The 14,015-nt window shown below is 39.0% G+C and overlaps 1 protein-coding gene across 1 annotated transcript in view; it reads right to left on the reverse strand.

The window, feature by feature from the left end:
* The window catches only part of celsr3 (cadherin, EGF LAG seven-pass G-type receptor 3), an 86,115-nt gene that overhangs the window by 32,517 nt on the left and 39,583 nt on the right, over positions 1-14,015 (reverse strand). Inside the window, exons 5-14 of the mRNA XM_068336717.1 lie at positions 12,733-12,848; positions 11,360-11,448; positions 11,001-11,015; positions 10,437-10,594; positions 7,799-7,962; positions 7,510-7,635; positions 6,646-6,815; positions 5,751-5,936; positions 3,950-4,060; positions 3,632-3,800 (exon numbers count right to left, since the gene is read on the reverse strand). Coding sequence (XP_068192818.1) covers positions 3,632-3,800; positions 3,950-4,060; positions 5,751-5,936; positions 6,646-6,815; positions 7,510-7,635; positions 7,799-7,962; positions 10,437-10,594; positions 11,001-11,015; positions 11,360-11,448; positions 12,733-12,848 — 1,304 coding nt within the window. The remainder of the gene's footprint in view (positions 1-3,631; positions 3,801-3,949; positions 4,061-5,750; positions 5,937-6,645; positions 6,816-7,509; positions 7,636-7,798; positions 7,963-10,436; positions 10,595-11,000; positions 11,016-11,359; positions 11,449-12,732; positions 12,849-14,015) is intronic.

Genomic DNA, 14,015 nt, shown 5'->3' on the forward strand with positions numbered 1-14,015 from the left:
TACTTTCATAGATCAAGGCACTAGCTTTGATCTATGGTCTTACTCACACTGGCCTTCTTCGTCTTTCTATCTTATTATTCCTGAGTGCACAAAAGTTGAAATTTGACCTTGACCTAGTTTTCTCAAGGTCAAGTTCATCATCTCATTTTCATTCCCTTTGCCGCCCAAGTAATGCGCTTTTTGTTTCATCTCTCTATTTGCAACGGTTGCGAAGATATTTGGTTGACATACTAATGAACGAACGCACAAACACTGACAATTACAATACATGACTGCTTTGAAGCGGGATGTAACAAATGTTAACTGCTTCAGTAATAGTTACAAATTAGCACGTTTCTAGGTTGAGGGCTGGAGATCAGAATAAGACTAAACTGTGACTGAAGCAGGTTCATATGTAGTTGTTACCTTTAATCCAGCCTCATGTCTCTCAGCGGCCTATGTTTGACTTTGTCTGAGTGTCACACTCAGTGGGAGAATCTGAGATGGCTGTTTACACTGCTATCACAGCAGGAATCAGATTCACATCTCATGTAAGAAATGACCTTCATCACAAACTCAAATATAATAATAATAATAATAATAATAATAATAATAATAATAATAATCTGAATTTAATAAAGTTGAGCTCTTCAGTCTGTCATGAAAAACATATCTGACTCACATTTGCGCAAAAAAGAAAATTTCTCCAGCCCTACAGACACACAAGTCAGTGTCGACTGTACGCTGGTACCAAGCCCAAATAAATGCAGAGGGTTGTGGCAGGAAGGAAATCCAGCAAATAAACTTTGCCAAACAAATATGAAGTTTAACCTAAAATGGAAAAAGGATGACATGCTGAAGCGATGCCTACTGTCACGTGGTGTGTGTGCGCGTGTGAATGTGTGAGTGTGTGTGTGTGTGTGTGTGTGTGTGTGTGTTTTCTGTAGGAGACTGTATTTCTGTATTTCCCAATCATATGTGATCAGAGGTTTCTGTTTCAGCACAAGGTTAAAACACACACACACACACACACACACACATGCACGCGCGCACACACACATACATAAAGGGGAATTATTTACAGTGCTCCTTTATTTTGTTTTTTCTCTTTATTAAAGTTTGATTGGATTTTTCTTTAAAGAGTTCGTCTCATTTTTAAAGCTCATTTTGCTGATGAATGACAATGATAATTAAAATGTGCATGTGCTTACAATAAATTATTACACACACATAAAGTTTGTGCAGTTTCTGTGTGTGTGTCCACACTTGAAGACACTAGTGTGTGTGATTTATGCTAATAATTCAAGGTGTTAGCTTTAGCTTCCAGGGTGGTGCAGGATGCTGGAGGGATGAAAGCACCACTCGGCTTCCTCTCTCATGCTGCCATGCCTGAAGCCTCAACAAATTATATCCTCCATTGAACACACACTCCTGTTCCTATTTCCTTCCTCCACCTCCGCTCTTGTGTTCTCTCCTTCAAACTTTTCTTTGCTAAGAAACTTTCCTTTTATTTCTCCTCTGGAAGTAGACAGCAGGTTCTCAGTGGCAGTCTGACACCTTTGTTTCCTGGGCTGTTTGGTCACAGAGAGGAGACTGAATACGCTTAAGTGCAGATCCAGTTTTGTGTGTTCCATGCAGCTGAAACACACACAAGCTGCTGATTCTCATGAGACCATAAAGATGCTGACTTTCAGGTTTTCCTTGCTGAGTAGAAGCACGTTCTGATTTTTCTGATCATTGTTTTGCTTTGTTTTTTGCTCATCTGTGTTTTGTAACAGCAGCAGGTGACCCTCCACTTCTCCACATAATACTATCTCTTTGTTTCATTTTTGGACTTTTGTTTATTGAATGTCACTTAACATTGAAATGGTTATAATTCCTGCACAGATCACATTACACAGCCTCAATCAAATCCAACAAGTGGACATTTTTACAACGTTTATCGTGTTTTTGGCTCAAAATATCTGTTCTTCTGACACATAGAAAATCCATCCCACTGCTTTTGCATTATCAAACTAATAGATAAAACAAAACAACAAATCACAACTGCCTTGATGAGGCAATGAATGAATAAATGATGAATTTGTACAGGTACTCTGAAAAACTGACATGAAGATCATATGTCTACATCCTCCCTCCTTCTGTCTCTCTCCTGGCTTTCTCACATTTGTTTTTTTTTTCTTTTCATTTGATATTCGAGCTTGTGTCTTGCCTTTCATCACAAGTACAAATACTCTACTTTAATCATCACTGCCTAATGGATCCTGTGTGTTTAATCAATAACTGTAGCAATAAACTGCAGCAGTTCCATCAGTGGGTGATTATAAAGCTCTAAATAAATATCAAATACTTGTATCGTCACCCTCTGTTGTATGCTTCTGCGTGCATGTGGACAGAGCTGTGTGTGGCTGTATTCCCAAACGTGTCACTAATGGTTTTAGGCTGTTTGATAGACTTTCTCTTACTCTCTTCTTTTCTTTCCTCTTGATGCAAAACTTTCAGTGTGGATTTTAAACTATTTCTGTCACCCGCCTTTTCTCCTCATTAATCATTAACATTTTCAGTCTCTCTGTTCTTCCTGCTTCTTTTTCATCTTGTAGCTTTCCCCTCTCTCTACATGGTGGATGTTTACTCTCCCATCTTGTCCTTTAATCAAGTCCAAAATAATTCTGCCTCATTATATTACTCATTCATCTGACTAAAGGGAGTTTGAAAGAACCCAGCAGTCAGGTTGGATGAGAGGACATTAATTTTCCCCAAATATATGTTTAACCCATTTAAGCATTTGCGTGGACACAACACAGCTAAGAGCATGTTATATTAATTTCTTTCTCTTCATCTTTTTTTTATATTCAAATGTAGTCCTTCGTATCTTTCCTTCATATCTTTCATGGACGAAAAGATACGAACAAACGCACACCGCCATATCCGACTATTGTACTGCAGTTCCACTTTCTACCTGGTCGAGAGTTCCTTGAAGTGTCTTATTTGTCTCCTCAAAGATTTAATTATAAAGAGAAAAATCTTGTCATAAACTAATCTGAATTCAAAAAAATCACATAAATCACGAGTGACGCTTAACGGTAGATATCGGAACTATACCTATGTATTTTAATGTGATATTATATGTTTAAATTCTTAAAGATTGTACAGTGTTTTTAATGGTTTTCTAGGTTGAAACAACCTGTACCTGTATTTAACTTTAATATGTTTTATTTTTATTTTATGTTATGTTCTGCTAGCTGTCTGTATTTATTTATTTGCAAAGTGCGCCCTCACGTATTCGCGCATCAACAATTGCGACTGCACCTCATCACGGATTTTTAGTAGCCAGTCACGTGATACTGTACGTGCATTCCATTGGCTGAGGGCATCTGAAAGGGCGCTCTGTTCCGTCAGTCTCGGATTTTCGTGGGACAAAAAAATGCTTAAATAGATAAATAGATCACCGATCTCGATCGCAGATTCCTCAATTGCATGTGGTTCCTGGAACGCATTAACCGTAAAGAAAGAGGGCGCACTGTAGTCTGTTTGGGACAACTGGCTGGACAGAACACAGAATAAACCAAACAACCATGAAAATTAACATTGCCACTGACAGCATCTTCAATCTTACTTCTACAATGGCCCAATCACGTCTCTATTGACTCACCAGGTTCACAGACACAGGCGTGTCGTTCCCATTGGTCAGAGCAACGGCTGTGGGCGGGGCAAGGGGATGAGACACAGGGATTGCCCACGTTACAACCAATTTCTACTTTGACAGATTTTGATGGGCGGGGCAGGGGAGGGGCATCAGGACGCACACCTAACCGAACACCCTATGAGAGAAAAAGAGATTTATATTAAACAAAAAAAGTTTCTTTTGTGTACTGAAGCCCGGACACTAATGCACGTTTCCCTCTTCTTGTGCCAATAATACCAAAAATCCATCAATAAAAATGAAAAAGTTCCACTCGTCTGTCTTCACCTGTATGCATCCTCTGATCCCGTTCTGAACCTCTCCAGAGCCCAGAACTCCACCCACGTGCAGATGCTTCACCTTCAAACCGTGAATCTCATTTCCCACTATCACTGTTCCCTAATGGGGGAGAATGTGAGAGAAGGACAGATGGGGAGGGGAAGGGCAAACATGATTATTGTTAATAACAGTATGTAAACACAGACAAGGAGCACCTTCGAATAACAACATTTTGCAGGTATAAGACAGCTATGAAAACATCATATATCATGCTAAAATGTCGAATTAAAATATATAATAAATGTAAGAAAAATGAGAAAATGTTAATTTCTCTTGAAGTCACGAGTCATTTGTCTTTTCTGTTTCACTGTGCAGTAGGGTTATAATGGTGCAGATATCAGTCTAAGGAGAATGTGAGGATAAGTGAAAATGACAATGGAATTGCAGTTTGAATAAACTTTATTAATAAATAACAGAAAATAATAACATGCAGTTTATGCGAAGAAGGTCACAACTCAACTGATAACAATGACAGTGTTGTGAGGCAATGTTGACGAGCAACTTACTTTGAAAACCCAAGTACAGGAAATCAATGAAGTCCATTTATCAATGTCTTCACTGTTTTATCACTGTTTTAGCTCCAGCAGGGGCAGTGAGGGGTGAGATCTGGCTGATAATTGTTGAACACGTACAAAATGTTTTCTAGCTATTGCAGTTTCAATGGCAGTGAGGTTAGGAGACGATGACAAAAGGTTTTTAGTGTTGTTCATTTTTGTACTTTACCTTTACTTTCCCCTTTGTCTTGCTATTTTTCCCTGCATGGTTCATTTAGTTTCTGTCTTCCCTCTTTTTTTTGTCATTTCATCTTTGTTCCAGTCCTCCCTAGAAAATTTATTTTTTCTGACCTTGATGTTTATGTGGACTTCTTGACGTTTCCCTATCCATTAGTATGATTGCCTGTTTTAGGCTGATTGTTTGGTTTGACCCTTGCCTGCCTCAGCTTTTACGACCAGCATTCAGTCATTCATTCATTATTTTGACTTATTAAATACTTGAACTGCCCCAGTTTTGCCTTCTCGATCCGGGATTCCAAATAATTAAAACTTTTGAGCGATTTCTGTCACCAAATTGGGCAAAAATACAGACATAAATAAAGATTCAACAATTAAACTATTATTATTAAACTATTAACTATTAAACTATTAAAATACTATCAAAACTACTCCAACAATGAGAAGGAATCCAGCAATTACAAATGAAAAACATTTATGTGATCTAGGACATAAACCGGATGCATTTGACTTTGAGGGTGTGAGTAGATCTCCAAAATCTTCTTTTTCAGTAAGACATATGTTCATTTCATTCCTTATTTCCTATTGACTCAGGAGTTTTGAGCAAAGACCAGTGCAACGTTTTAAAAATTATACCTTTTGCAAACATATTGTACATGCCAAAAGTGCAAGGAATAAAAACAATCAATCCATTGTATCTATAGCTTATATGTATCATGGTTATAGCAGAGCTATTATACTTCTTTGTAATTGTTTCTTTCCTTAACTGAATAATATCAGAGCATCATATTGCTAACACTGACAATCAGTGGGAAGTTGATCCTCTTTTCCTGAGCCTGGGTCCACTGTATTATGTCCAAATGATCACTCTTAATAAACTCGTTGTTGAAGTCTCACTGACAAAAGCAGGTTAGTGAGTATTAAACTGTGGATACAAAAATAATTCTTTCCAGGTCCTTTTTTTTTTTTTTGCATTACTTAAGGTTATGTCATTTATTCCATTGTATTATGTTTATTACCTGATACAGGCCAAAGTCCAGCCGTAGGGTAGCAACGTAATGCGTCTCACGACCGCTGCGTACATCTCGCAGTTCCAGCTGAAGGTCATGCCATCGGCCGTCTGCAACGTGAACCTGATCCAACCGCAAACGCACCGGTCTGGTGGAACCGCGGGTCACTGAGAACACCAGCTGACTATTGATCACCTGGGGGAAACAACAGGAACACTACCATGAAGGACATAAAGTAGCGATGAACACTGTGAACGTATGGTTCTGTATCTCACTGTGGAATGGGTGGGGCTTAAATTTGAAGTTACAGTTTTTCATATTTACTAGAAAAATATTTGCAGAACAGTTTTAGATTTATGATTTCAGTAATGAGGGCACAATAATTATTACAAAAGAGTTTCCAAGAGGCAATAAATAAAGAATATTAACAAACATAAAACATGTAGTGTTAAGAATTAAAATAATTTCTTTTAAATGTTAAGTATTTGTTTATTTGTTTTGTTTTAGCACAATAAATTGCGGGCAGATGTCAGGAGGGGTCTGAAAGAAAAGGTGTTATTGTCTTTAAGATAATCAAAGGACAGCCAGGAGAGACGCTGTTTTTACATTCCTAGTGTTAGAGAATGATGTGAGTGTGCGACCGGAGGACAGCCCATCATCATGAGTGTGGATAATAACACATTTATTCAGTTGATCCTTTTAAAAGCACATCCTCCTTGCTGTGCAGTGATTTAAGCTAAACAAATGTCAAAAATTGAAGAAATGTAAAATTGTGTGTGTGTGTGTGTGTGTGTGTGTGTGTGTGTGTGTGTGTGTGTGTGTGTGTGTGTGTGTGTGTGTGTGTGTGTGTGTGTGTGTGTGTGTGTGTGTGTGTGTGTGCGTGCGTGTGTGTGTGTGAACACACCTGGAACACCAGACTGGTATACTGGCCAGCCTGAGCCTGCAGTAACGTTCCCTCTCGCGCCCTGGTTCTGAATACCAGGCCGAGGTACCAGGGGGTGGAGATGGTCACGTCGTTCTTAAGATCCCACCACAGGACGCTGTTACCCAGGAAACGATGTGGGTGTGTCATCACTGGATTGGAAGACGATAAAAACAGTAAAGGCTCATGCGGCATTTTGAGCACTTAAGAAAAGAGGTACATATTTTATAACAATTAAGAGTGTATAGAAGGTGTCAGCGTTTGTGTGATGGCTGCATTCAAAATTTCTCTCTTTCTGTCAACTTCTGTTTTCTGTCTCATGAAGGCCAATAAATGATTGTTAAATGAAGCATTCAAGCAGTTAAACTTTTCTATGGTGCAAGAAATAGTGCTGACCATATTTTCCAGCATGAAAAAAGAGATATGTTTGTGTTATGCTAAGACTCCCATTGCACAAATTAAGTCTCAGAGCCATCCGTTTATCAACCTGCATTCCACTTACAGACTCAATTAAGAGTCAGTCTAAAAACCGGTACAGAATCTGTGACGCTCAGCTCACAATGAATAACAGGTACCAGAAAAAAGGGATGGAATGCTGGCTGATGTGAAGGGAATGAATGACAAAGCACTTCTGACTCAGAGCTACTAAAAAAATTCATGGAAAATAACAAATAAAGCATGAAAAATAACAAATAAAGATTACTATTTCCGTAAATTACTCAATTAATAAGCCACTGGTACAAATACTGACAAAAAAGTTAATTCTATCAGCAATGCTCTCACATCACGCTCGAAACATTAGAATAAGCATGCCAAGGATAAAAATAGACTCATTTCTCCTCTCACCATGGCTGCAGTCTTTCCCCCCGTACCCCAGGGGACAGTCGCAGGAGAAAGTCTCCCAGCTCACCCTGCAGGTTCCTCCATTCTGGCATGGATTGGATTTACAGAATGGATGTTTGGCGCTGCAGCCTGCAAGAAGCAATAGAGGAAGTGAATTTTTAAATATGTGTTTAAGAACTGGTATTTATATTTTGGATTTAGTTACAACTATTTGCATCACTTTATTTAGAATTCTAGGGCCAATTCTATGTGGATGTCATGAATGTGTTGGGTGTGTGGCTACAGTGCTGACCAGGGAGGGTTCCATTGTTAGCAATAAATCCAGCCAAGTCCAGCGGCTTGTTGTCAATGTGGAGCTCCTTCATGCAGCCAATAAACTCTCTGGTACCAAAAGGGAAGTTGTCCGGGACGTTGGGAACTCCACCCAGAAACAACGGCCCAGTCAGGTCCAGAGACCTGAGAGGAGAGAAGATACAGAGGAAGAGGGTGATAAAAATCACAACAGGAAAATATTAAATGAGGCATGAGAGATGCAAACAACTCAGAGATCACAGCCCAGTAATCCCCCTACACACTCACACACAGACACACACACACTAGAAAAATCACTATGTTGGGTAGTTTTAGCCAATAAACTTGTATTTTATTCACTCAGTTCATGTTAGTTTTGCCTGTTGTTCTGCTCTCTCCTGTAAATTAAGTCAGATTTGTCTCTAGTTGATAACGGAGCAGCTACTTGTATACAACAACAATACAGTACTGTCATTTTTTCAAGGTAAGCCAAAACAAGCCAGTCCCTGAATCTGATTTCCAGCAGCAAAATAAATTTGCTGCCAAACTGCAGGAGTGAGCGATCTGATTGTTGTATTCATTTACTAAGTTGTAAAGGTGATAATTATCTCGTCCATAACGTAACTTAGATACTGATGACATTAGCGAGTGCCACCTCATTGTCAATCACTACCCCACATATATATGTAGGAAAGGTCATATGAAAAAGTGAATGGCACTGGAAAATTAGAGGTTAGGAATTAGGATTGGGCCTAAATCAGAGGAACAAGAATCAAGATTGAAAAAAAGGTTGCAATTAAAAAGATGAGATGAACCATCAGAAGATTATGGTAAACATCAGGAGAGATGAGGTAAGTGACAAGAGAGGGAGAGAATGAAGACCAGAGCGGTAGTGAAACGACAAAGATGTCAAGGAGTCCCAGACATAAATAGGTGACAAACATAACAAGAGATTAGATGTTTGCAACAGCAAATATCAAGAGGGAGCAAACGTACAAACAGGTGACAACATGAATAGAAGATGGGCGGAGGGGAAGAAAGCAGTGAAATGTGAGGAGGATAACACAAGGGATGATAAACAACAGGTATGGGAACAAACAAACAAAAAAACAACAAAGTAACACAAACAGTTTTGCTGTCATTTTAAGAGCATTTTCTATCTTTGCTTTTTGCCAAACCAATAAAGGTCTGTACAGAAACAACAACATGCAGGAACAGAGACACAAAAAAGAGCCTCCGTTGAGTTGACAAGAGACTAAGTTACAGCAAACATCAACAAAGAGCATCATTAAGAATGGATGTCAAGATGGGGAAAGATGATGAGCTGTTAGCAGGGAGAGGAGTAGAGTAGAGCGTTTTGTCCTCTGCTAGCCTCACTTAGCACTGACAGAACACAGCTAACGTGATTACAGCTTGCAGAGAACGCGTAATGACAGGTTCATGCTGTGACAGGTGGCGTTGTGAAGACGTGCGTGTAGACAAACCTCAAGTAGAAAAATACTCAATTCTGACAAGGTCAAACATTTGAAAGCAACAAAGTGGTTTTAAAGTTGTCAGCTTGAATGTTTTCATTGAAGTCAAGAGGAGACAGAAGGATGAAGACATCCAAAGACATGAATATAAACCAGCCATCAACCTCATGTCAGGGATTTTTGGCCTTTCCTTCAAACCAGACCCCCAGAGGGATTCAGATGTTACAGTTTAAGCTGAAGTCTTTCTTCACAAGACCCTGAGATCATTCATTTATTACTACAACATGTTTTTGATGCCTTTACTGTTTTTATATTTTACAGTTTGTTGTCGTTGCTTTAATAATTTGATGTTTTGCGGGACTTTGCAAATTTTTAATATGCTACAGAAAACAAAAGGAATCAACTGCAGTAGACCACCGAACTAGTTTACTTCTGATTTTATTTTTGATCAAAAAAGTAAAAGAGGTTTGAAAGTTCTTTAAGCAGCTGCCTAAAAATATTGAAATGGCAAACCTCAACCTGTCCTTTACTGGTAACTCAGGGGTAAATTTAAGTTTCATGTCCTGGAAATATATTAATTGTTTAATTGTTATCCTGTAACATGAATGACTGAATCTTGGCCTCGTGTGTTTCTGCTCCTCAGATGTTGTAGTTTATGTAACGTACTGAACATGAAGCATTGGAGGGATGAGAATCAGTGATTAACTTTATTCAGACACATGTTTGTCAAAAACAACATCAGTAACATTAAGGCTGAGAGAAGTTCTAGATGTACGGTGTAAGTTATTTTTAGATAATAACTCTACTCAGGTCCACAAAGATATTTTTTGCGCTGACATCCTCACCCTGATCTAATATTTCTCATTACTCCTGTAAAAATAGCAACACCTTCAGTCAACTTTGGAGGCAGTTTAGAACTTTAAACCAAGTTGTTTAAACCAAACAGAATCACCATGGGCAGTAAAATGTGAACAATTTTCTCTGTCAGACCATCATGTTAAGATAGGTCTATAACTACACAACAACTACTAGTTTCCATGGTGCTTGTAGTTGATAAAAGTTAGTGAAGAAAACAAGACAAAATGATTAAGACTGTAAACTAAGCACAAGCAACACGAAAGTAAAACGAACGCTGGGGAGCCAGAAGAAGAATGTAGTCGGACTCACTTCTTGCTGCTGGTCTGTCTGCCCTGTGCAGCACAGCTGTAATTTCCAAGCTGTGTACCGAAGCGTAGTGACAAGGCCGTATCACAGTCATCAACGCTCACCACGGCAATTTTCTCATCCGACGGACCCTGGAAGTCACCGCTCATGCTGCGCCTCGGCTGAACACACAGACACACACTTTCAATTGACTGCATACCTATACTGAACAAACTTTAAAACAAGAAACACCATGACACCTGCGAACATGCAAAACCACCATCACTGCAGCCATATGCTACACTTTAAAGCAAAGATTCAAGACAGCAGGTTTTATTTAAGATCTAGGATTCTGCACATTGTGTTAGAAAGAAAAGGGAAAAATTAGAGTTAGTAAGGTAAGAAGAAACAGGAACTGCATATGGGGAAGGAAGTAATGGAGGGAAATAGAAAAAACCATCATTCTTGTCTTATAGTCTGCAGGTGGAAGAAAGACAGACAGACAGACAGACAGACAGAGGTAAAGGAGGGAGGAGAGGGAATCAAAACGGGAGGTGCATGTTCACCCTGAAACACACTCGTACTCACATAGCGTGTAGCTGGCTGAGGAGAATGAAAGAACATGACAAAAATTAAAGGAGATGTATGGCAAATATTTACAAATGAAACAGTAAAATACAAATACACAGCGCGCACACACACACACACACACACACACACACACACACACACACACACACACACACACACACACACACACACACACACACACACACACACACACACACACAGCAGCATCATTTAAAGCACATGTTTGGTTGAAATGCTGTTGGGAGGATGCAACAGGAGGTCACAACGTGTCCAGCTTGCCAGGATGAGTCATCGAGACACGAAGACCACAACTAGAACTAAAACTCTAACTGGTCTGAACTGAGATGTGAACCCACCTTGTTGTAGTAGTGGATGTGGACAGTATGCCAGTTGCCATCACTCACACCTCCAGGCAGGAAGGGACTCACCTGAGTGGACGATTCACCTATAGGGCAGAGAAAGGAAGTTTGTGCCAGCACAAATGCAGCAAAATGTAATAACAATCATCAAAACGCAAAAATTGATTTTTAATTCATGTATATGCAAAAACTGAGTACTATTAAAGGAGAATGCTGATTTTGTTTGCACGTCCTTTCTGTACTTTATTTTATATACAACATGTGTCTGATGTTTTACTGTGATCATTTTAATGAATGTCTATATTTTTATCTTCAGATTTTAAGCCTGAGATCTGTGTATTTACTTAATATTGGTATACAAATTTTTACAAAGGTGTCCAAAGTGGGGAGCATGTTGGAGTTAGAAGATCATTTCTTGATATCAAATAAATCTTTAAAATGATCAGAAATAGCCTATTATAATGAATTAGAAACCATGCAAATAAAACCATGTTTTGTTTTTAGATATGTCAAAATTCCTTCATTCTTTTTACTCATTAACAATTTCTTACGGTATAATGCAATACATTTGATTTGATTAATTTCTTGTCCTTCCTACGGAAAAAATATTTAATTCATTGCATTTTACACTGCACATTCTTATGAATGACATGACAAACAGGATACGTGAAATAAATACAGAGCAAACACGGTCACCCACTCATGGCTCTTATTTGTATTCTTGAGAATACAAATACACATAATCACAGATAAGGAATAGAGGCACAGCTAATTTTTTTCGCTACGCCTTGAATTCAGTCAGGAATTTAAATAGAGGCTGTTACAGCAGAAGGGGCAAAACCCCAATCACAGCAGGATCAGTGTCATTGATGTACTGACTGAAATGTCAGTACATCTAATATTGAGACTATTTTTGCTGAACATGGTCAACATGGTGAAGAATCAGAGAACACAGCAGCCAATAGAAGGATGACTCTTCAGCTGAAATACTGCATGTACAATACACAAAGCTGTATTTACAGTACAGGTGAAGCACTAGAGATCTGATGTTGTTTTTCATCAATTTATTTGAGCCTAATTTATCATACTTGCTCTACACCTATACGCTGTATTCCTCTACAGCTCATGCAGACTGGTGATGGATGTTCTTCATGTTTACAGCATTCACTTAGAAAGACATTAAAATAAAGAGGAATAGAACAATCTTGCCCAGCATCAACATTTTATTTTTCTATGGTTTACTGCCAATATTATGCGCAATGTCTAAACCCTTATTAGTATGTCTACTTATTATTCATATGTATTTAATTTATAAAAGTATAGCATCATATACACATATAAGCATAGATTCATACATATAAATTGAGTACCTGTGGAATACTTGAGCACCACTTGTCCTTCTTGGATTTCCAAGGCGATGAAGTCATGTTTCTCATTGAAGCGTCCGTTATAAAACAGAAGACCGCTGTTCTCCAGGGTGGCAAAGCTACAAATGCACATGCGCACAAGTGTGAAGTACAGTACAATCAAACTTAATATTACATTTCAGAAATATGTGTGGAAAGCCTCAGGGCTAACAATAGTTTGTGTTCCACAGCAGGGCCAGGGGGACGAGTCCAAGGCTTCGTGTTAACAAAACCTGATGAAAAGAACTGTGAACTTTTATTTGTTTTTGTTTTATCCTGCAGCACAGATGACATGTTACAGAACATAAGAAAATGTCAATAGAATCTCCTCAAAATACTTTCTCTATCTGTGTTGCTTTGTTTATCCTTCTTCCACATGTACAGTATATCCTGTGCAAACAGGATGACCTGATTCAGAATGAAGTCTTGTGTTTTTACACTAATGGCATGAATGGCACGAGGAGGAATGCCAAGGCATGTCTGGGACTGAAGAAGATAACTTTTATCTGCCCTCACAAGGACGATAATGACAAAGAGATCAAGGTCACTGAAGAATAGATTGAGCAAGACTACAAGAGGAATTTATCATTTTCCCTAATCAGCTCAAAATGTCCCATCCAAAACAGGCCCTCAAATTATGGTTGTCCCCCGCCCCTCAAACAAATCCCTGATCTCACCAATCTACCCATTAAAACTTTCTAAGACTATTAACACATTATAAAATGAAGCAAGAGTTGAGAGCAGACACAGATCTTTGCGTAGCTGTACCACAGCTCCAGCAGCACAAATCAAGCCACTAATTGAGGTGAGAAATTGTTCCTAGATTTTCCCAGGGTTTGGAAATCACCTAGCACCACCCTCGCTAACAGTCATCCAAGGCAGAAACGCTGCCGCAAAACCTCATAAGTGAGCATTACTGCCTGACTAGAGGAAACAAATCAATGAAGCAAAGCAAACGTAAAGCCTTTACACGCCAACGATACACAGAAGCTCATTTAGCAAGAATAACGAGACCATAACATCTCATAGCAACCATTCCATGGTGACCACACCGGATAAAACCCCAGCAAAAGTCCCATGGGTACGGTAACCTTAGCAACTATAGTTGGATGACTTTACCCCTGGCAACCATCCCATAACCCTGTCCTGACCACTCTAAAGAGCCACTTCAGATTTCCCATAGATGAGCACTTGTAGTGTTGAGGTACAAAGGAGCAGCGAGAAAAGATGGCGATGGCAAGGCACGA

Source organism: Antennarius striatus, chromosome 2, assembly GCF_040054535.1.
Source record: "Antennarius striatus isolate MH-2024 chromosome 2, ASM4005453v1, whole genome shotgun sequence".
Lineage (NCBI taxonomy): Eukaryota > Metazoa > Chordata > Actinopteri > Lophiiformes > Antennariidae > Antennarius > Antennarius striatus.